At 44.9% G+C, this 22,464-nt stretch overlaps 1 protein-coding gene and 1 long non-coding RNA gene across 10 annotated transcripts in view; one reads left to right on the forward strand and one right to left on the reverse strand.

Annotated features, from left to right (window-relative positions):
- LOC137462253 (lethal(3)malignant brain tumor-like protein 4) overlaps positions 1–22,464 on the reverse strand; it is a 43,147-nt gene that overhangs the window by 20,326 nt on the left and 357 nt on the right. The window contains exons 1-11 of one of the 9 annotated variants that reach the window (XM_068172454.1): positions 20,480–20,967; positions 13,113–13,221; positions 12,697–12,802; positions 11,303–11,360; positions 10,182–10,270; positions 8,942–9,046; positions 8,170–8,305; positions 7,586–7,677; positions 6,492–6,643; positions 5,654–5,730; positions 3,361–3,446 (exon numbers count right to left, since the gene is read on the reverse strand). In XM_068172454.1, coding sequence (XP_068028555.1) covers positions 3,361–3,446; positions 5,654–5,730; positions 6,492–6,643; positions 7,586–7,677; positions 8,170–8,305; positions 8,942–9,046; positions 10,182–10,270; positions 11,303–11,360; positions 12,697–12,802; positions 13,113–13,221; position 20,480 — 1,011 coding nt within the window. In that variant the 5' untranslated portion in view covers positions 20,481–20,967. Of the gene's footprint in view, positions 1–3,360; positions 3,447–5,653; positions 5,731–6,491; positions 6,644–7,585; positions 7,678–8,169; positions 8,306–8,941; positions 9,047–10,181; positions 10,271–11,302; positions 11,361–12,696; positions 12,806–13,112; positions 13,222–19,110; positions 19,243–20,351; positions 20,968–22,464 lie in introns of those variants that run through there. The other 8 variants (XM_068172453.1, XM_068172457.1, XM_068172455.1 and 5 more) reach the window with 8 other exon arrangements.
- Positions 328–2,728, forward strand: LOC137462262 (uncharacterized). Its single transcript, XR_010993642.1, has 2 exons — positions 328–943; positions 1,771–2,728. It is a non-coding gene; the product is annotated as an uncharacterized lncRNA (long non-coding RNA).

A 22,464-nucleotide genomic window follows, 5' to 3' on the forward strand; every position in this document is an offset into this window, starting at 1 on the left:
CCAGCCAGAACAAGAGACCCTTCCTTCGCAGACAAAAGGCCAGGGACCACCACAAGCAGCTCCACTGACACGGCCTCCCCAGCCTGACAGCACACCTCCCACTCAGCAGGGACATGGTCTTCTCTAGAAGAGGAGACTGAGAGGGGAGAGATCTCAACAGTCCATATGAATATCTCCAGGGCAAGTGTCAGAGCATAGTGCCAAACTCTCCAGCAGGGCCCAGTGACAGGAAAAGGAGCAATGGCCCTGAAATAAAACACTAAAACCTCAACATGAGGAAGAATTTTCCATGGACGGTAGCAGAGCACTGAACAGCTGGCCAGGGAGGGTGTAGAGTCTCCCTCTCTGGTGACATTCCAATCCCACCTGGATGAAGAATTTCAAACCCACCTGTGTCACCTGCTCCAGGTGACTCTGCCTTGGCAAGGGGTTGGAATGGATATCTCCAGCCTCTCTTCCAACCTGACTATTCTGTGATGTCACACCAGCAAGGACAATGGCCAGTTCCCCACTTTTCACATCTGAACATGCCAGTGCGTGAAGTGTCTCTTTACTACCCTACATCTCCCCTGGCCTCAGCCAGAGCTCCTGGCTATCAGAATTATCCCCATTACACAGATTACTCCTTATGACAACACCTGTGCTGCTTGTGAACAACTGCTGGGAACTGCTGTGCTGGGGCTTACAGCATGTCTGGCCCCGGAGCCTCCCCCTGCAGAGGTTCACTCATCCTTTTCTTCAAACCCTGAAGACTTTGGGAAAACTCCAGAATGTCCTTTGACCTGATGTGTACCCTTTGCAGCACCCTATGTAACTTCTAAGCAACAGACAGCTTTTACCAGTTTTTCCATTTATCTGACTGCAAATTCCTCCTCTGACCTCCTCAGCAGGGGGTTATGGATGCTCATTCAAAACATGTCCCTCTTCACTTCTGCACACAGAGGTGAGGGTTTTAGCACAAAATGATAAATTGTCTATTTGAACATGACCAGGTTAATGAAATGATTAAAATCACTCTTCCCTCCCAGTCTTCCCTCCCCTTGTTTCTGCCAGTGGCTGGGGGCAGGAAGGAGATGCACTCCTGGGCTAAGGGGTTAAACTCCATACCTGAAGTTCCTCTTTGGCCATTTCACCTGGACACAGACAGCCATCAATGTGCTGTCAGACACTGGACACACCACAAAACAGGCAATCTAAACTGCTTTTATTTTCAAGAGCATCTTACTGAACCAGCCAACCTTGTCTGTCCTCCCTGAAGAAGGAGCTGAATGCTCAAGGTCGAAATCCTGCCCAGAAGAGGAGCCAGGCTCTTTGCTTAAGTCTTGCTGAAGGGTTGCTGCCCTTTTGGAAATAGCTTACAAATGTTTTGGAATTGCCAGCTCAAGAGGATGGGCTGAAATAACAATGCTTACATTGGAGATGTCTCCTGAGTTTTTGGGTGGAGAGGGCAGAAATCCAGACCCAAGACCTGCTATTTGTGCTGATGACCCATGTCTCCAGACTACATAAGACAGCTCTTTAAAATTGTTAAAAGCTAATTCAGTGAGAAATGTCTGTTCTGGCTCTCAACCCGCATTTTTATGTACTGATTTCCTGTAATTGCTAGCTGGAATAATAGTAATTATTTTTAAAAAATCAATAGCTTTGCCATTTATTTGCACTTCAGTCCAACCAAGCCAGAAAAAATAACGAGGCTTGATCTTGAAAGAGTCCTATTAACTGCTGATATATCAAATACATTTTCTTTTCTGTCTCATTTTTGAAACACAGTTTTAGATGCTAATTTGCACTCTGGAGTTTCATGAGGGCCAGAATTGGTCCTTCTACTCTTCTTTCAAAGCCTGATACCTGAAGGAGCAGAACAATGGCTGCAGAAATGTCTGGAAAACAGGAAAGGAGGAAGACAAGGCAGCTGCATCCCCCTTGGGAAGACACTTCACTTTGGAAGAATCCAAAGAAGGGAGTTCTCAGTATTGAACAGGCTCTCTGTCCTGAGCAAAGCCCTCTTATGTTCAATTGACATCTCTCACCACACTTTAGAGCTGAAAATCTGAGGGAAGAAGCCACAATGGCAGGTCTTACAGAGGGCTTGGGCTGGGAGTTTTAAGTTCACATTTTCCAGCTCTATTGGGATTTCAAAAAAGCTTAGTCCACCCTTGGGAGCAACAACTGTGTTCCACTGACAGGCTCCACTCCTCATCCTGCCCCTGGCTCCAAGGTGCTTCGCAGCCATGGGAAACCTCAATCCCAGGGATGTTTTGGCTGTGCTGCAGATAACTCCAGTTAAAGCCCTACAGTTCTCAGAAGAGGCAAAAACTTCTTCTACCTCCCTAACACCACTTTGCAGCCTGCACCAACCTCATGCGGATACCTGCTGAAATCTGGCAATTATCAAACCTGTCTAGCTGGATTTTTGCCTCTCTTATCTGAGGCCTCCCTGATTGCTTTTCCTCCTCAGTCCCAAAGACCTTTCCACAAAAATACACAGGAGGGCAGCAGGTATTAACCTGCAACTCCCACTTCAGAAAAAGGAACCAAGACAAGTGTCAGGATGGCAAAGAAGAGTTTTTAAACATATTGCAAAGTTTAGCAAGGTGAGCCAGCAGCGTGGAGGGGAAAAAATCAAATTAAAAGTACAGTCATTTTAGAGGCTTTTGGTTTGTTTCTGCTTACAGTGAGATTCCAGATAAAAACACTGAACTGCAATGAAAGAAACAAAAGCTCACTATCTCAAGGTTGAGAGAAGCACCTTCACACTGAGTCTGCAGGATGGTCTTAGGCATTTGGCAGAGATGCTCTTTCATCTGTTAATACATTTATTTCTGTGGAGGGCACAGCTGGCTCCCCCCCAGAAGGACTATGATCTATATCAGCACAAATAAACCCTTGATATGAACTTCTCTACCTTAATTCCAGCCTCACCAGCCAGGGAAGTATGGATTTGCACACCTGCAAGGTGAATTTTAGAAAGGTTTTTAAAACTTCATGTAGAGGGGACACCAGATAACTGCACTGTTTCTCCTCTCTGTGCCCTCTGTGAGGCACTTCCCACATAACTCTGGAAGCCACAGTTACCTGTGTGGACTGAAGGCTCTGCCCTTAAATCTGCTAATGGAGCCACTGAAGATACTTAGTCAAAAATCCTTTCCAAGCCAGCCTTCCGCAGTATTAAAAAACAAAAAAATCTTGTGTTTTGCTATATAGTTTTGTTTTAGCAGCACTGAGATGATCTTAAACTCAAAGTAAACCACAGTTTCACCTTCCTCGCACAGACAAGGTGAACCATGCTCAAATAAAGTCTCTAACAAAAAAGGGTGGATAACAGCAACTGAGCAAGAGCAATCAAAGACATTCACCTACCAATTTAAAGGCTCTTGCTGGGGCTGCTTGGGAATTAGTTTCTTCCAAGTATTTCTCCCATGAGAAGGCTTTGGAATCCCTGTATCCTGAAAAAAAAAAACAGAGAATAAACATTTCTGTAAGAAAAACCCCACATTTACTGTTACAAACAGCAAAAAGGCAGCTCTGTGACACTGTAATGAGCACTTACAATGGATGGTGCTGGAAAGTGGCCTGTTTGCTACCCACCACCTCCACCCAGAGCAGCTCTGCCAGCTCCCCAGTTTTACACTGGGCTTGAACCCTGGCGAGTTCACTTCTGCACAGCTTAATCAATTCTTATTCTCTAAAGAAAACTCCAATTATGAGCCAGTGAGATGATTCTGTAATGTGCAAAGGCATCACTAAGTTCATTTCCTGTTTTATTAACTACTCTATGTGTGAGTGCCTGTAAGACTGTAGAATCTTCTCCTCTCCTGCTCACCCGGGCTGAGTAAACCCAGCAGCCTGGAGAGAAAAGGCTCCGTGGGTGTGCTGCTCTAACAACAGTGGGATGTCTCTCCCTGGCAATTACATTTAAGGAACTGCTCTACTTCTTACCTATTTCAGTAATGTTTACCCCCAGGACAGGTTCCTTCTGGTAGGAGGGTGCAGTGACTAAATGCAGAGCACAGTCTGCAAACTGCTGCATTTAAGTCCCTCAGCAGAGACCAGAACTGGCTGCAGGTTTTGTGGGGGTACAGGAAATCCTGACATGAGCAGAGAACTGCAGAGCCCAGCCCTGCTGAACCTTCCAGGAGCAGGGACAGATGTGGTACTGCTGAGAGGGAATGTTCACAACCCCTTCTGCATCTACAGTGAAGACACTGAGGCCAATTCCCCCCATGCAGAGGGATCGGGCAGTGCTTCCTGCTCCACTGAACCTGGAACACAGCAACTACAGGAATTCTTGCTCCAGGGCTGTCAGTCTGACAAATGTCAGGCTTAATTTTTTTATGTTTGCTATTTTTAAGGTGAATGAGCATTTCCAAGGCCTGAAAACAACACTGGTTTCCCTGTACCTTCTGCCCTCTCTTATTTGCCAACATTCTCTTCATTTACCAAATTCCAGTACAGCAGAAAGAGGTGTGGATTCGGTTACTCCTTCATTTCCAGAAATTCCATCTAGGAAATCATTAGAGCATGGTGCTAATAATGCCAAGGCAGTAGCTCAATCCTTGTATGGGCCATTCACTTAAGGGCTGGACTCCATGATTCTTGTGGGTCCTTCCAACCCAGAGTACTCTGTGATTTCCAGAAATGCTATCTAGGAAATCATGGTACGGATCCCTTTTTCTCTCAGCTCATCTTGAAGGAAATGCTGGAAATCCTTCTCACTTTTTCCCTTATAAAATCAAATTCAATTATAAATTACCAAACCCTATTCCATTTTGTCCTAGCTTGCAAGATGTAGCTGGGCATGTGTATTCTACTGCCATCTGTCAGAGCTGGGGCAGCTCTCTGCTGCTCATGGGGCAGATTTCTTTATCTCTCCCACAGCCAATCCTCCCTCCAGGAGATCTCTTCTGTTCATGGCCACTGAGTGTCCCTGCACGGCTGAGAAAATTCCATCATCCCATGGGGAGAGGCTCCGCCCAGGGGGAGCAGCCAAGCATTCCTACCTGGATACAATCTGACCTTGGCACACCACAGCAGCCTTTGCCCACTGCATTCCCAGAGGAGCAGCTTTCTTCCCCACTGCATTCCCAGAGGAAGCCCAGGCCCATCTCCAGCAGCCCTGGAGCTTCAGAGGAAAACTCCACCCTTGTGCAGGATCCCTGCTCCAGCAGAAGCACAGCTGGCACTGCAGGAGGGCTGAGCCACCATGGGATGGGACTGCTGCCACCAGCCTGACCCACAGGCTGCCAGGGCCTGCTCTGACTCTGGCAGTGATGGTTTGTATTACTGCATTTTTATTTTTATATTTTCTCTTAATTTTTTTCCCTAATAAAGAACAGCAATTCCTACTCCCATATCTTTGCCGGAGACTCCCTTAACTTCAAAATTATAATAGTTTGGAGGGGGCTGGTTGACATTTTTCATTTCAAGAGAGGCTCCTGCCTTCCTTAGCAGACACCTGTAGTTTCAAATTAAGATTTCTTCAATGAACTATGAAACAACATAAACTGTAGTGGCAAAAAGTAGGAACGATAACATTGTTCAGGCAGTAAAGAGTTCTGAAGCTACCTGGAACTTGCAAATATGTAATTATGTGGAAGATATAGTTGGCAGGTTTTTTGGCTGAGGCAGGAAGTAAGTCTCACTTGCAACCTACCAGGTGGTGTTGTCAGTGGGGTTCCAGTTTCTTGGCAGTAGCCGACAGGACGGATATATGGGCTGCTCGTTTCACACCTGAATCAAAGAGGGAAAGTTGGCACCAGTCAGATGGAAAGCAAAAAGAAAGGCAGGATTTGAAATGCTGTCTGATAGGCCTTTGCTGGGTGAGCAGATGCTTTCAGTGGGTGTGATCACGGTGTAGAAGACAAGCACTGCCTCGTTAGAATGTGTAACACTGGGTTTTCAAGGCATTCAAGCTGTCCCAAAAGAAAGGGAAATACAAAGTAAATCTTGCAGTGGTTTGGTTGGAAGGGATCTTATCCCGTTCCACCCCCTGCCATGGGCAGAGACACCTTCCAATGTCCCCAGGTGCTCCAAGCCCCATCCAGCCTGGCCTTGGACACTTCCAGGGATCCAGGGGCAGCCACAGCTTCTCTGTGCATCCTGTGCCAGGGCCTCCCCACCCTCCCAGGGAACCGTTCCTTCCCAATAACACATCCATCCCTGCCCTCTGGCAGTGGGAAGCCATTCTCCTTGTCCTGTCCCTCCATCCTTTGTCCAAAGGCCATCTCCAGCTCTCCTGGAGCTCCTTCAGGCACCACAAGGAGTTTTCTTATCTCCAATGCTTCCCAGACAGCTCAGGCCACCCCCAATGGTTCTGCACTGGGCTGCCCAGCACCCAGACAAGAAGGGAATTACTGGGCAACTGGCTCTTCGTGAAAACCCCAAGTAATACTCAGATGCCTGAGAACTGATATAAGATCCCAACTTTAGGGCCTGCATTTAAAACAAAGCCAGTCTACCTTCAGACATGTATCAAAAATAGAGTCTTTTACCAGTAGTCGTAGCTCTCATCCCAGTTATCGAAATGGATCAGCAGCCGGTTTTCCACCATGTCTGTGATGGTGGCGACACAAACCAGGGACGGGTTCTTCTTGTCCACTGCCTCCAGTTTCATTCCCAGACGAAACCCAGAAGGAGTGACAGGCTGAGAAACAGGACACCAGGAAAGAGAAATCGGCCACATTCTTGGTCAAGCCATTGAAATCCCCCTTTCAAACTCCTTTGACCCCAAAACCTACAGACCAAAACACACTACAGTGACTACCAAGAGGTTTGCAGACAGGATTTCCCATGAGTTCTGGCAATGACTATTACTAAAAAAGAGCTAACGTGGCTCAAAAACCACCATTTCCAGGTACACCCACCACTGCAGACTCCCAGGCTGAGACACCCTGCAGTGATGTGCTGAGGATAATGGACATTGCACATCCTGTTTTACTGGTGGAAAAGTTAGGAGAGTCTTCAAGGAGACAAAGTGACTGAGTAGGAAGTAGGGCAGAGCTGGGCCCTGATCCCACTGGAGTCAGTGACTGTCCATGTGCAGCCTCCAATCCACCAGCCCATGGGCTTCGTGTCATCCCAGTAACATGGAATGGGATGGAGGATTTCACAGGAACTGAGGTTAACAACCACTGAGAGAGCACCAGTGGGCAAGGATGACAAGTGCTCAAGATCTACAGCCCCACAATGAATCCCACAGCACACATGAGCATGCTGCTGGAATCCAGAAATTATTTTGGAAATTATTCAATTAGATGAAAGTGACACAAATATCTTGACTGTAGGGGCACAGTAAAACAGATGGTTGTAATATATTTAATAAATGGTTCAGTAAATCTTTTCCTCCAGCATTAAGGAGGAAGGGAAATACAAATTCTTTCTCTGGAAAGTCAGTGACTGGGGAAAGGAAGAAAAATTGTACGAGTTTTCCTTCTTAAAAATAAAACACAGCAGGAAGTAGTTTGCATCTGATTGTACCATGGTTGTACCTCTGACATAAGCATATTAAAACCACATAAATATTCTGGTCGAAACTCACTTAGCACCAGACCTATTGAAACCCCTTCTATTCCATATCACCACTTACACTGCTGAGGGTCTTAAAAAGGCTTTTTGGAGCTGCTTGAGCTTTGCAGTTCTTCAGATAGGAAGTCCAATTAAATTCTCCCTCCTTGAAACCTAGGAAGAGAGAAAAAAAGATTGTTTTACATGGCCCTGGTACATTCTGGTGAGTTTTTCAGAAATGGAAATTACCTGGAAAGAATATAAACTTTGCGTGTTAACTGCCCTGCTATGATCTGCAGAGGCTGTGCATTTCAGCTAAACCAGCTCTCTCTTTTTCACCATAATGTCCAATCATTAATCTCAACCTTCAAATGTTTCTAGGAAATTAAATGCAGGAAAGAACTGAACGCAGGAAAGAAACAAGTTCTGAAGCACAGACAGACATTCAATCCAGAGTTTCTACTGTGACTAATAATGTCAGTCTTTGGGAATATCACAGAGAAGATATTTTACTCTTTTGTGAGTCATTGTGTTAGTTAAACCTCTTCCCTTTAGCCCCTCAGATAGAGTTCCATGATGAAATCACAGTAAAAATGAAATATGCAGAGCCAGGACATCTTAGTTGAATTTATGGTTTCTTGTACACCGCTCTATTTTCTGCAATACCTTTAGGAGGGAGCAGCTTATGGCTTGTTTTTTCACACCAGCCCACAGGGTGGATGTCTGAGGAATCAGCATTAGCCCAGAAGTCGTAGCACTCTGGGTAACCATCGAAGTGCAGTCGCATCCTGTACCCTTGAACCTACAGTGAGAGAAGCTCTGATTATCACCAAGGGTCACAAAAGAGAAAAATAATCACTAATAAAACACTCCCTCATTTTTGACTTTCTGAGAAAGTAACTTAGGATCTCATTTATTTCTCAGAAACTCTAGTGGTATTTTAACTCATTTGCTCTCCCAGTTTCCATGCTCCTCTTTCCCCACTTCAAACAGCTGGAAATAGAACTGGTCAGTGGAACCTCCCTGAGGCCCTGCTCCATGCCTGCACACATGCATGGGGGGGTACAAAAGCAGCCCCAGAACTTAAATGTCTATACCAGATCAACCCAGAATTCACATAACTGAAGCTGCATAAAAATATTCTGACTTGTGTATATTTACTAAGTCTTAGGGCCTCATGGCATTGCTCTCTTTCACACTTGTTCACTACAGGCAATTAATAGGTTTGCTATTCTTAGTTACAAGTGTAAAAATCTGCCAGTAGGATTTCAGGCAAAGATCCTTAATTACATAACACCTTTCCTTCAGTGGCACCTTGAACTCCTACCATTAATTAACTAACTAAAGTACTACTACTCTAATGTTTCTACTTTTTATTGAAAAAAAAAATCTAGATGTACATGGGACTTTTGGAATCAAAGACAAGAAAAGCAACTACCTCAGCAACGGTGAGAACACAGAATCGAGACGGGTGGTCAGGATCCACCCCTTCCAATTTCATTCCAACTTTAAATCCATTTCGTCCTTGTGGGAATGACTGATACTGTGAGGGGGGTAAGAAACACTTGTTTTTAATTCCTAAAGACAAAATCTATTGCAGAGCAGTCATAACATACTTAAGGCTTTGATTTTTTATATTTCAGGCTTCAAATGCTCAACTCAGAGAAGAAAATCCCACCCCAAGGGACTGTGGCTCCAACAGACAGGTGCAGGCTCAGGGATCAGTAATGGCATCATCACCATATTTCACATTTACTTGTTATTCTAATTAATCTCTCAAAACCACTGCACTGTTGCAGTTAGCTACAAACACATCTTTGAGCAGATGCAGAAATCATCTCTTCTCAAACACAAAAGAATCCCCTTCCCAGATCAGTGCAGAATCAAAGAGCTGGGAAAGCTACAATCACTTTGTGTCAGTCCAGACTCTCACCAAAAGGTAACTTGTCATCTTCAAATGGTGAAAGGGACAAGGCAGGCTTGATCTGCAGCCCAGTTTTACAGTTATTCCAGAAAACATTTGTGTTTTTCACTTATCTGCAGTCTTAATCCAAGTGAAACAGCTGAAATACAGTAAAAGTTTAAAAGCACCCTGAACTGGGATTCCAAATGACCCAGTGCAGGACTGCACCTTCCTTTTAAGCTCCCTCTGGAAGGTCCAACAGCCCTGGGCTCTGAAGAGCTCACTGGGAGCTGCACATTTAACTGGGGTGCAGAGGCAGCTTCACCAAGGCTGAACTCAGCCTCTGGCACTGCCATGTGACTGACACAAGCCCACCCTCCCTCCTGGCACTCCCCAGTGTGCCCACACCACTGTCTGAGCCAGCAGACTCACGGCTTCCCACAGGGACCGGCCGGGAGGGCTCTGTACATTCCCACAGGACGCGACACACAGCAGGCTGTCCCTCTCCAGCTGCCTAACAGCCCACTGGTCCAGAGCAGAGCAGATCCAAACAGCTGCTGCTTATTTGGGAGATGCAACCAGCACTTTTTACAGCCTGGCTTGGGATGAGACGCCTAGGGCCAATGCCTGCTTCCCTGGCCTACTACAGAAATACAGCTGCTAGCTTAAGGGTGGTCTCCAGTCCCACCTCCACCGAGCTGGCAATCCTGTGACTGCCAGTAATCCTGTGATGCTGCCCAAGAAAAACAGCAAGAGAGTGAAAAAAACTGCCAACCTCTCTGAACAGCTTTTGGGGAGCAGCTGGCATCTGTTCCTCTTCCAAGTAGGAAGACCAGTTCCATACCTTCTTCTTTCCAGGAAGCACTAATTAATCAAAAACAACAAGAAAATGAACGCTTCTCTCTGATGCCTCCTGCTCTGCTTCTCCTCGTCCTCCCACATTTGCTGTGGCACCCCAGAAGAGGCAGTGTCACTCAACTTTTGAAGAAAGATTTTGCTTTCCTTCTTTGCTTTTGCTTGCTTTTGGAAATTCCAGCAATAGGAAAACTGTGCTCATTCCTCAGGAAATGAAAATTTATTGTATCACAGGTCAAATGAACTGTGGCACCTGGACTGCTGGCAAGCTGCCCAAGGAAAAGTGCCAAGGGAAAGTCTGGACAAGACAGAATAACTTAAGATTGTTGGAATTAATTCGTCCTCCTGACATTTCACAGAGGAATAAGGGGTTAAATATAAACTAACAGGCAGCATAGAGAGGCACAGAATTGCAGCTAAAATAAGCCCAAGATAAAATAAATTAAAGACCAAGTGATTTTTTGCTAAGTTCACAATATTTTTTTTTATATACACACATATATTTATAACCTCCTAATAACACAATGCATCTACTAGAGAGGCAGCTCCCAGATGATGAAAACAACTTGGATTCATTCTGGTAGAACTACAGTCATACATACAGAAAATTACATTCTAAATGTATATTAAAACTCTCCCCCCAGTTACATATTGACTGATTTAAGCTATATAATACATTTAATTCATAGTCTACAATCAATCATGTTGTTTACTATTTCTTTTTTACTTAGCACTGTAGGCTGTGGCTGAAGCTCTCCAAAGTCAATGAAAAAAAGATTCTTATTGTCTTCAGTGAGCTCTGGATGAAGCTGACTCCTTCCAGATCCTTACCCTGTGTCCATCATGCAGGCGAATCCAGGATATTCCTGCTAATACACCTCCGAAGCTGACTGTGGTAAGAGGGTTATGTACCTAATACGCTGTTCTGAATGTGAAATGAGCTCTCCTGTCCTTTATTCTTCTGTTTATTATTATTAACTTTATAATAGCTACTAAAAAATCTATAAACATTAAAGAAAAGAGACTATGAGCTTAGCTCACCTTGTTTTATTGGTTTAGTGTTTCTGCGGCTTTTCATATTATTTGATTTATTCTTCTCCTAGACACAGATATGTTAAAAAGAAGTTTAGCAAGATTGTTTTTCCCTCCCTCTGATCATCTCACAATGCAGGTACAACATGGATGTAACAGGTAACTAAAAGGACTACTAGCCAGCATTGCTGTCTCTTGAACAACCCTGAAAGAACATCAGGAGGGAATGTTACACAGTTAACAGTGATCCTGGTATCCCAAAGTGCTTTACAAGTTATTTAATATATGCTACTGAAGTTCATTTACATGTGGCTGTCAAAGACAAGCACAGGACCAAAATCTCCATTACAATACAGAGGATTTGCTTTCTGCAATGCAGGATTTGCTGCTCACATCAGCAGCCTTACTGGAACACTCCTTTTTCCCTTCCCTTTCATACATCCATCTATACCAGGGAATGGGTACAGGGAAAAAGGAATTTATGAAGCCCTGAAGGAAGCAGAACCTTCAAGTAACTCCTTTCATAGCTAAGTACCCCAGACAATGTGGTCTCTCCGTGCCACACTCCATACCCAACCGTCATTCCCGTTTCTTCTGTGTGTTTGTAAACTCGGGCTTGATTCCTCCCAGGCTGTCATTTCTCAGAGCCAAACCAAAACCAGGCAAAATGTGCCATACAAAGCTGCCTACCAAACATTCCCAGAAGGGATGGTGGCAGTTTCTAATGAGATCGAGGAGAAGGGGGAAGAGAGAGACTGCAAGGACTTCTGAAAACATCCATCCCTTAAAACATCTCACCCACATCCCAGAGAAAAGCTGAGCAAGACGATGAGTTAAACTGCTCATGACGGCAGAGGCTGCAGCTTTACTGCCCCTGTTCTGCCATACTGAACCCTGTATTATGGGAATAAACATAAAATGGCTCAGAGAGGTACTGATGGGCAGGAGCAGAGCACAGGGCCCCGGGAGGGACTCAGGGGCTGCAGGAAACTGAAGGAAAGATCAGCTCAGGATTGAGGTACTGTTGTTTATGCAGCACTAATACAGGTTTCTGGTAGTGCAGTGAGAGTACATCCAAGCATGTAGTAAAACCCAAACAAACCCTGTGGTTTGACACTGATCTTCAATATCACACAACAGTATTTGAGTGTAGTTATTCTGGAGACATGTGGTGTTATTGCTGTGAACTCCTGACTTTCACTTCACCTGAGCTATTCATTCACCCCTGGGACTCCACAGAACAGATATTCCCATCACTGATCTAAATCAGGATCAGACCCAGACCATTCCCTGGGTACAGAACAAGCTCCCTCAGCCCAGTTGGCACTGCACAAGGAGCCTTGAGCCAACTGCCCCTGCTTCTCACAGGTCTCGTTAAAGGAAGTACACGCAGCCTCATTTACCTCATCCTCATATGCATTTTCCTCCTCATCCTCAGAATCCAGAGGCAATCTTCTCTTCCTCCGGAGACGTCTGACAGGTCTGCCAGCCTCAGTCACCTGACAGCCACTGCTGGTAGTAAGATTTCCATTATTTGCCGTCTCTGCAATCATCTGGAACGTCTTTGACATTATTAAACATCCAAAATTAAGAGCAATAGAAAATTAAAACATTATTCCTGCACTGTTTCCAGTGTCTCTGAATCTCTTGGAATGAGGAGGCCTGGGCTGAGGACCTGGAAAAATGAAAGGTGTCTGAAGGATTTCCTGGATATAGAACTGTAACACTTGGTCTGACAGGTTCACTCTACTCACAGTAACACCATGCTCCCTTTAAATGTTTTCAAACAAAAGATGGGAAAAATCTGGGATTTCTGTACCTCTCCCTGTGCTGCTGGGAGCCTGTATGAGTACAAATCTTTCCATTCTCAAAGTAATCCATTTGCCCACAGGTTTGGGAATCAGAGCAGGGTACAGCTTGTCTTGGCACTGCAGAAGTAAAGAAAAAGACAACTATCAAATTACAATGTTAAAACACCTTTCAGGCAATGAGTTCTGTCAAAGTCCTTTACAAACTTTCATTAACTGACACTCAGTATCCCATTGTGAGGGAAGTAACTATCACCTGTGTGCTGCCACACCACCTCAGTAGAGAAAACCCCCTTTTATTGATAATGTTTTAATTTTGGAGCACTGGTCTCCAATAGTACTCTCAGGCATATCTTGGTTGACTTGATGATCTTAAAGGTATTTTCAAATGTTAATGACTCCTTGATGCTACCTGTGAGGGAGCTCTGCTGAAACAGTGAGTAATTTAATCAAAGGAAACTGGTGATTTCCAAAGTAAATGATGCTGAAGAGCCTGAAGGGCTGACCCCGGGGAAGAATGACCCACGTTGCAGCAGTTTGTGGAGAACTGTTGCCCATGGGATGGACTCACTTTGAGAAGTTCATGAAAAAATATCTCCCACGAGAGGAATTCCCTGCTGGAGCAGGGAAGGACTCTGACTCCTCTCTGAGCAGCAACAGAAACAACCTTGTGATAAACTGACCATAACCCCCATTCCCATCTCCCTGTGCCACTAAGGGGAGGAGGGAGAGCTGGGAAGGAGAGAGGGGTTTGACACTCATCCCTGCTCCAGCACAGCCTTGCACACACACAGCCTGTCCTGCTAAGGACATCACAGGAAATCCAGATGCAAAACTAGAAAACCCATCCAGACACACACAGGGCAGCTTTGGAAAAGGCATGATACGTGGCAGACTTCAGAGATTTAAGCTTTGGAGCTTAATACACAGGGCATGCAGGAACACTTTACTGGTCCAGATAAAATTATGAAAGTGTGTTAAATAGTGTCACTGTGCATCTTTTATTACTCCTGACCTGCAAATGCAACCAAGCATAAAAAAATTAAACTAAAAAACCATCTTTCTGATGAGCAAATAGCTGCAAAGATTACCCATTCCTTGATCTTCTTTACTGTGTGCATTATGGAGCTACTGAACTCCAGAAAGAAAAAGGCAAGTCAAAGGTGGTTGCATTTGCAAGCTCTGCTCCAAAGCTTTTATTCCAAGCACTTCATTAGTCTGAGATCTTTTCTCAGCCATCTGCACTTCACTGAAACCTCAGTCTGAAAGCATTTGCTTCACTCTGAAACAGGGCTCCTTTGTTGAGTGGAGAAGCCCCCTCTGTCTTCTACTCCTATATGCTTCCTGGCCTCAGGATCCTGCCTCCAGCATCCTATCAAAGCTTCATCCCAAATGTTCTTCCCTCTCTTTATCTAAAGCTTGTATTTCTTAAAGCTTCAGAGATGCTGGACTTGCTTCTGAAAGGCTCATGTCCTTCTCTCTACCCCCAAGGAGACAGAGCATCATTTCATTTCAACACAAAGAGAAATGTCCCATTCTGAAGACATGATAATTCTAAGTGGACTCAGCTTCCTGCAGGACTCCATCCAGTTCACCTCCCTCAAACACTTCAGGAGCAGCACCATCCTGGGGCAGATTCCAGGGGCTGAGGCTGGTGGGACAGCTCAGTGCCATGGCACAAGGACAGTGGAAGGAGATCTCCAAGCTCCACGTGCTGCTCCAGACAGAGTTCCTGTGCCTGGGAGCAGGGAAGGTGCCCATGGCACTGCAGGAGCAGAGGTCTCCAAGGCAGTGACGCCCCTGCACATGAATGAACAGCTCTGGTTCTGCCCAAACCGGTGCAGACAGAGGCTGGGCTCCCTCCTGCCAAAATCTCACAGTGCACCTGTGGCCAGGTGAGCTGGGGAAGCCCAGCCCCAATCCCAGAACACATAAATTTGTATTAGAAAAACAACGAGCATCTTTACTAACAGTCTGTGATCGCAGGGTGAGGCCTGGCTGATCACGGGGGAAACCTCCAGTTTCATCCCACAGCTCCATCCCTTCTTCCTAAGTTCTGGAAATGCAGAATTTACTATCAGGACTGCATCTTCCTTTACACAACAGAGCTCAGTAAAGCAGGTTTGCTAATATGAAATCCACACAAACCCTCCAGAAATAATATGTCCTTCCAGAGATGTTCTTGAATGGTACTAATGAAAAATGCATTTTGTGCATGTAAGAACTGGAATATCGCAGGAAGAGAGAGGAGGAAAAAGGATTAAATGGAAAAAAAAAATATTTGGCATCTTAAGGACAGCTCTCTGGGCAGCCAGTTATTGTGCTCCAGCTGAACATTCCAACCAGACACATTAACCAAGGTACTGAGGGCTCTTACACTTGATCATCTAATATAAAACAACACATAATTATTTGGTGTCTTTCACTCTAATAAATAACGTGGTGCTTTGTTGATTCTCTGCTATTAGGAGGAATCAATCAAAGTGGAGCTGTTTCTGCAATGGAATGTTACTGCTGGGTAAGAAGCAGAAGCATAATGACTAGGATTGAACACAGGGCAAAAGTTACACCACTGCAAAATAACCCAAAGGAGTCAATGGACTAATTCCATGTTTTATGGGAGCGTACACGGCTGATCTCAGAACACTCCAAGCATGAAGGTTTATCCACATCTGTTAGCAGGATTGCTTCCTCATAGCTTAAGGTCCTTCACAGCCCTTCCCCACCGCTCAAAGGGAGGAGGAGGAAGAAAAGGAAGATTCTGAACACAGGTCAAAAGTCAGAGGCCTGATTCTGAATGCCTGATGTGGTAACAACAACCTGATTTTTCAGAGCTCTCAAGTTCATTCAGCTCAAATTTATTTCACTTGAAATTGATCTTTTCCTCCCCAAGACTCAGAACTTGCAGCCTTGAAGGCAATTCTGTGTATTTGTTTTCAGCACAAAGGAACAGAACAGCTGAATACCTTAATTTGCAAATGTCAGCAGCCCTCCCCCTCCTCTAACACAGAACCCCAGGTTTGTGACCATCAGACCTTGGTTCTGATTCATGAGAGCCCTGTTTGCCCCTGAACTCCATTCCTGACCTGAAGCCTTCCAGGTGCTCAACTTTCTACCTACAGGTTCAGTGTGAGCATAATTCAGCCAAAGGCAAACCCATGGACCTGATGCAGGGCAACACAGGACACTTCAGCATTCCTGCAGCTCCAGTTCCAGCTCCACCATGGCTCTTTATGATTATTTTAATTGGGCCAAAAGCAGGACAGACGTTTGCAAATGGCAATAGCAAATACCTCTGGGTAGCACAGGATAACCTCTGCAGGAGTTCCCCAGCTTCCACTGGTTTATTGGAGCTGCAGGTGTGGAACATCTGCGGGCGGTGTCCGCATTCAGGATCACAGAACACGTCCACGTCCCACAGCTGCAGGGATGGAATTGGACTAAATGAGGCAGGAATTGGACTAAATGAGCCTTGCGTTGGGTGGTATTGAATATATTAATATTTGACGTAGCCTTGTACATCTATAAACATTTGTTTGTAGCAAATGTTTGGTTGCCAGTTTCAACAAGGGCAAGCCCATCCCTTTTTAGATTTTATTCTATGCATTCAGGCTTTAAAAATAAAGAAGTTCAAGCACCAAGATTATTTACAAAGCTCCCTCTGGGAGAAGGAGTTTGGAAGTTACTTGGACAGAAGTAATTAACTTGGAGAATTTACTTTCAATTGGGCCCAGAAAATTTTTAAAAATCACAATGTAGAAAATAATCTTGAACTTAACCAGAGAAGACCTGATAAAATAATTGGTCTTTCTCATCTCTGCATTTTATAAATCCAGTAAAACCCACAGAAAAATATAATAAAGAAATTGCTTTTCTTATAATGCTCCCTTATCAGTAAAATCTGCAATAAAATCAAGACAACCCAATAAAAGGAAGCAAATGGGGCAATTAAAAAGAGAGCAGAAACTAACATGAAACATTTTGAAGAACCATAGTCAGGCCCAAACATTCCTCATTTGTCCCAGTTTGTGATTTCTATTCATAATTAGCATTTTAAGTCTCAGAAACATTAAGGCAAAAGAAGATACTGCAAAACTGAGATGAGTCATTCAGTTCCAAGTTGCAGATTTAGATTATGAAATGATAAATGATTGCCCAGCTGGCAGAGATAATGAAGGCTAATTATTATGCTTCTACCCAGACCTCTATGCTTTGTCTTTAGATAGGGAATCCACAGGAAGAGGTCAGAAATACTCAGGTTTTGATCTCATTTCTGTGCCTGAACCAGGGCAGGCTTGGGAAACCACCTCATTGTTACTGTAGCAAACCAGCTTTGGCTTTTAACATCCATCTTGCCTTTGTTAGGAGATGAAAAATTAAAAAAAAAAAAAAAAACAAAAAACAACCAGGAAGAAGAAAGGGTAAAAGTTCACTCCAAGTGAGTGTGAAGGCTAAATGGGTGGATAGAGGTTCACTATACTTCTATAAACACCATCAGACTTGATGGGAAGAGAAACATTTCAACAGAAATCCCATTCCAGGTGCTGCCAGGATCATTTCCAATGACATGAGGATTCCAGTGTCGCTCTCTGGTGACAAATGCAATGGTGCAATAAACCCAAAGACTGTAAATCAAGTATTAACACGAAATTTGCAGCACTTCTGACTAAGCTTCCATGGACCGGGAGGCAAAATCCCATTCAAGAAACACCTGGCATCGAGGGAACCATCTGATAGTGTGCTGTTCCGGGAATAACTGATTTACAAATCACCTTTCTGCCCTGAAACAGGGCAGGAGCTGAGCAAAGCTGCTCCTCTCACTCAGCGCACACTGGCTCTGAGAGCTCCCGTCTCCTGGGAGCTTCTGCAGCGGTGTCTGACACCCGACATGTGACATCTGCCAGGCTCTCCTGTGCCATCAGCGAGGAACAGAGCTGCAGTTTAAACACAAACACACAAACCCCATCATGACTCCTTGCAGCACAACTAAATTCAGAACTGCTCAGAACACTCAGGAGCTCAGACACAACCACATCAGCTGTACTTGGTTGTGACGATGACAGATGATGCTTTACTCACCCATCAAAGCCGGTTACTCACCTCAGGCAAGCTGTATTTTGCAAGGCTGAACTAATACCATTACCAAATAAAACTCCAGCCTCATCTCCAGGAACCTCATCAGTTAGGGACTGAAATGAACCTTCAGAGCCTGCAATGGAACTGTACCAATGCCTCAAGAGAAAGTGCCAGTAGCCACCAGCAAGCATTTAAGGGCGTGAAGAGACTGTGTCAGTGAAGCAAAAAAAAGACACAATTCAGAATTGAGGAATTCTGAGCTCCCCCATTGCACTTCCTACTAATTTTTGTTTCCCACAAAGAGGGAAAAATTATAACTACAAATCAAAGAAAATACTGCTCTGAAAGATTAGAGTGGGAAAAGGGTCTAGGAAGGGAGGGGGATGCTTTGGCTGATATGGAGGAGAAGCAAACACTTTTTGTCTAGGTTCTGCCACAGGACCACAAGATGAAGTGCTTGGGTTTTCAGGAGTTTGTCCAGCTCATTTGTACAACAGAGCCCTTCCAAGTTTCCCCTAAGCAAACGATAACATATGGAGTATGGTAGGTGCTATTGCACTGGGAGACAAATAAACAGCAACACGGCAATGTGACCTCAATCAGCTCATAGGATCAGACAGCAAAACTGTGAGTTTACTCTAAACCAGCAGCTCATCCTAGAATGAAGCCCAAAGCACAGCTGGAGTCTTTGAGCTGCTCATCTTGGTTTGCTGACACAGCTGTGTCAAAAACACACTCACGTTATCTATTTCAGCAGTCAGAAGAAAAGCACAGGCACAGGCTGTGGCTGCTGAATGTGTGCCCTTTCCACACGCAGCCCCTCCTCTGCCAATGCCAGCCGGCACTCCAGCGCTCCCGCAGAGCACACACATCAGCACACCTGACAGCGCTGCCTCAGCCAGTCCGACTGTCCCCCTTTGCCACCACACCCACCTCGCTGCCTGTCTCTGTAGGTTTGGGTGACACCGTGGCAGCCGTGTGGCAGCAGCTCCTCTCTCCTGTCCTTACGGGCACTCGGTGCCATGCTGGACAGCATTCTGACCTATTCCAAACAGATTGGGAGGGACGCAAAAGAAGGCACAAAACCTTATCCATGCCCACAGATTAATGCTTTTTGTTCCTTTATGGAAAGAGAGGAGCAGAAACAGAGTGTACTTCCAGTTTTATGGCTTTCACTAAGAGCCTTTGATGCTGAGCTGATTTCCCAGCTCTCACCTCCTCCTGCTTGGGAAGAGCAGTGGCTCTGGGGAGGGCACCTGGCCACTGCCCGAGCCCTGCACAAACCTCCACAGGCTCAGCTGAGAGCCCCAGCAATGCCTCCTCCAGGCCTGAAACCACAGAGCTGCTAATCCCAGTCCTTGGGAATCACCTGTAATCACTACAACACTTAAACACACTTCTGAACATCACCTGGAGCCACACAGGAATTACACACCTTAAAAACCTTCATGCTCTGCAGGAGTGACCCAAAGTAGAATCACAGAATCCTAGAATGGATTGGGATCAGAAGAGACCGTAAATCCCATCCAGTCTCGCCCCACGGGCAGGGACACCTTCCACCATCCCAGGTGGCTCCAAGCCCTGTCCAACCTGACCTTGGACACTTCCAGGGATCCAGGGGCAACCACAGCTGGTAACCTGGGTAACCTGTGCCAGGGCCTCCCCACCCTCACAGAGAAGAATTCCTTCCTAATATCTGATCTAAACCTGCCTCTGTCAGTGTGAAGCCATTCCTGCTTCCCCTGTTGCTCCAGGCCCTTGTAAATAGTCTCTCTCCAGCTTTCTTGTAGGTTCCCTTTAGGCACTGGAAAGCTGCAATTAGGTCACCTTAAAGCCTTCTCTTCTCCAGGCTGAACAATTCCAATTCTCTCAGCCTTTCAAAAAGTTTAAAAGCTACAGCATAAATAGGGTTGTCAAAGCAAATGCTGTGTGATTCATGAATATAACCTCTACCTGTTTGCTTAGCTCCACCATGCATTTATCCCATCACTTTGCTGGATTCAATCAGAAATAAAAAAACCAAACCAAAACAAACAGGAGATGAGCCAAAAGATGCTAAACCTAGCAATAAAACACCCATTCCTTGGGGGTAAAATATTTTACCAGTAAGTTAAACCATTCTCTTCAAAAGAATCTGCCAAATTCAGCAAAGCACATCTGCCCTCACACCTCACCTGTGGAGCACAGTGAGTGATCCTAATTAGGAGAAAGAGGGTTTGGTCAGATCCCTGTTGGTTTTCGTTGCCAATTGATTCCACGTGCAGGACTGTGCAGCTGCCAGGCTTCCTTAACAGGGACTCACTTGGTCATTTTCCCCCCAAGTCTCCACTGTGATTTTTCATCCCACTGTGTCTCCTTCTTCCTGCTCTTGTGCCCATGCAGCACAATTGGAGGGCTTGAGGAAAGGATGAAATATATTAAAAATTACAGAAAATATGGGATAGAGAGAACAGTGTGTGGGGAAGAAGAACCGACACTGCACCTCAGGAATCAACTTATTTCACAGAGAGACTGTAAATGCCCAGAGTAATCACTGCTGTGGGTCAATCTGGTTTTGATCCAGTTTATCTACATTTCCTTGATATCCAAACTGTGCAATTCTGAGAATGGGATTTATGCCTCCAGAACACTTTCCTGCCCAGAGGTGAGGCATGGACTGGCACACGGGCACTCCACACCTTATCATCTGACAACACTCACAGTGGGATTGTTGGGGTGTCCTGTGCCAGCACTTGGGCTCGATGATCTCTGTGGGTCCCTTCCAACTCAGGGTATTCCATGATTTTAAGATCTCCATCATCATCCTGAGAGAATCTGATTCCATATCCCAGCACACGCAAGCATATCTCTCAAAAACTACCAGCACCCATGGAAAAGGACAAGGGGGTTACACTGAAGCTTCATCCTGAAATCCACATCCCTCAGCACCAATGGAATATATTGTCATACCCAGAAGTATCTGCACTGAATGCTTTGCATGAAGATAGAAGTGAGATAAGGCCTTCTCCTGCAGATAAACCAACACAATTTTAAGCATATTAAAAGTAAGACTGCAGACACTGCTTTAAATAAATTCACAATGCTACTTTTAAAAATCAGTGTAAAGACTTAAAATTTCAGTAAATAAAGAATTGGTGATAAAACTGCTGACAAACAGCATGGCTGGTACAAGGAAAACACACCCTGGGTCCTGAGGAGTCAGTGGGGCAGCAGTCTGCAGAGTACATCTGGCTGTGTACCACTCACCCACCCGCAACTTGCTCATTATGGCAATGTAACCCTGAAGACAGAAAAAATCACCTCTGGCCAAGACAAACGGAGCTGGCCCTGCACAACCTGCCAGCAGTTGCACCCAGCTGTCCTCAGCAGCTCAAACTGGGCTCTGATTCCACCCCAGCGCTCACCGGGAATTACAATTCATTTCACACATGTTCAGCTTTAATGGGATTACTTGCAGTATAAAATGCAATCAATTTTAGGGCAAAACCAGCGCACAGAGGCCAAAAACATCCTCTGTTTTAATTGCATCTGTAATTACTCTGTAAGACTGCAATCCAGCAGACTACCCTGGGGACTCCTATTCATCATTATTACATATCTCCCATGGCCAAGCAGGAATACTCGCTCGGGAAAAGACGGTTCCCATCCTCAGAAACGTATAATCTGAGTAGATTATAGATCATAAACTGAGGAAGCAAAACGCTGATCAGACCACATCAGACTACTCTTAATTGCTGCATAGGGAAGGAAAGTTTGAAGCACCAAGTCCCTGTTTTCCCTCCTGTTTACTTCTGTTTTACTATATAATAAAACATGGACCAGAAAGGTCTTTTACAATTTTGGTACAAAATATCAGAGCTCTTTATCTCTTAATCCCAGTAACAGGCTATTTTTTAACATTTATCTGGGCAGTAACTGAATAAATGAAATGTTTTCATAGTATAAATCTAATCCGATTCCTTGCGGCACCAGGAGCCCATAAAACTGTCCTAATCCCTTTCTCCTGGCACCAGACATCACTCAGACTGTCCCACACCGATCCCTACCCGCAGCCGATCGATACTTTTGAATTATTATATTTATCCCTCTATTTATTCAGCGCAGACTTCCCCTCCCAAAATCCCCATTCCATTAGTTCTGCACTTGGAATTTGCTGCCAAAAACTTTGATGGTTTTTTTGTTTTTTCCGTCATGTAAAAATCTTTGTTTTCAAACTTAAATCCTTCTGGTTTTGGGGAGGTCTCCAAGAATTGTTTCTACTGCACTGGATTTATATGTTTGTTAGTG

The sequence above is a fragment of the Anomalospiza imberbis genome, chromosome 25, assembly GCF_031753505.1.
Source record: "Anomalospiza imberbis isolate Cuckoo-Finch-1a 21T00152 chromosome 25, ASM3175350v1, whole genome shotgun sequence".
Lineage (NCBI taxonomy): Eukaryota > Metazoa > Chordata > Aves > Passeriformes > Viduidae > Anomalospiza > Anomalospiza imberbis.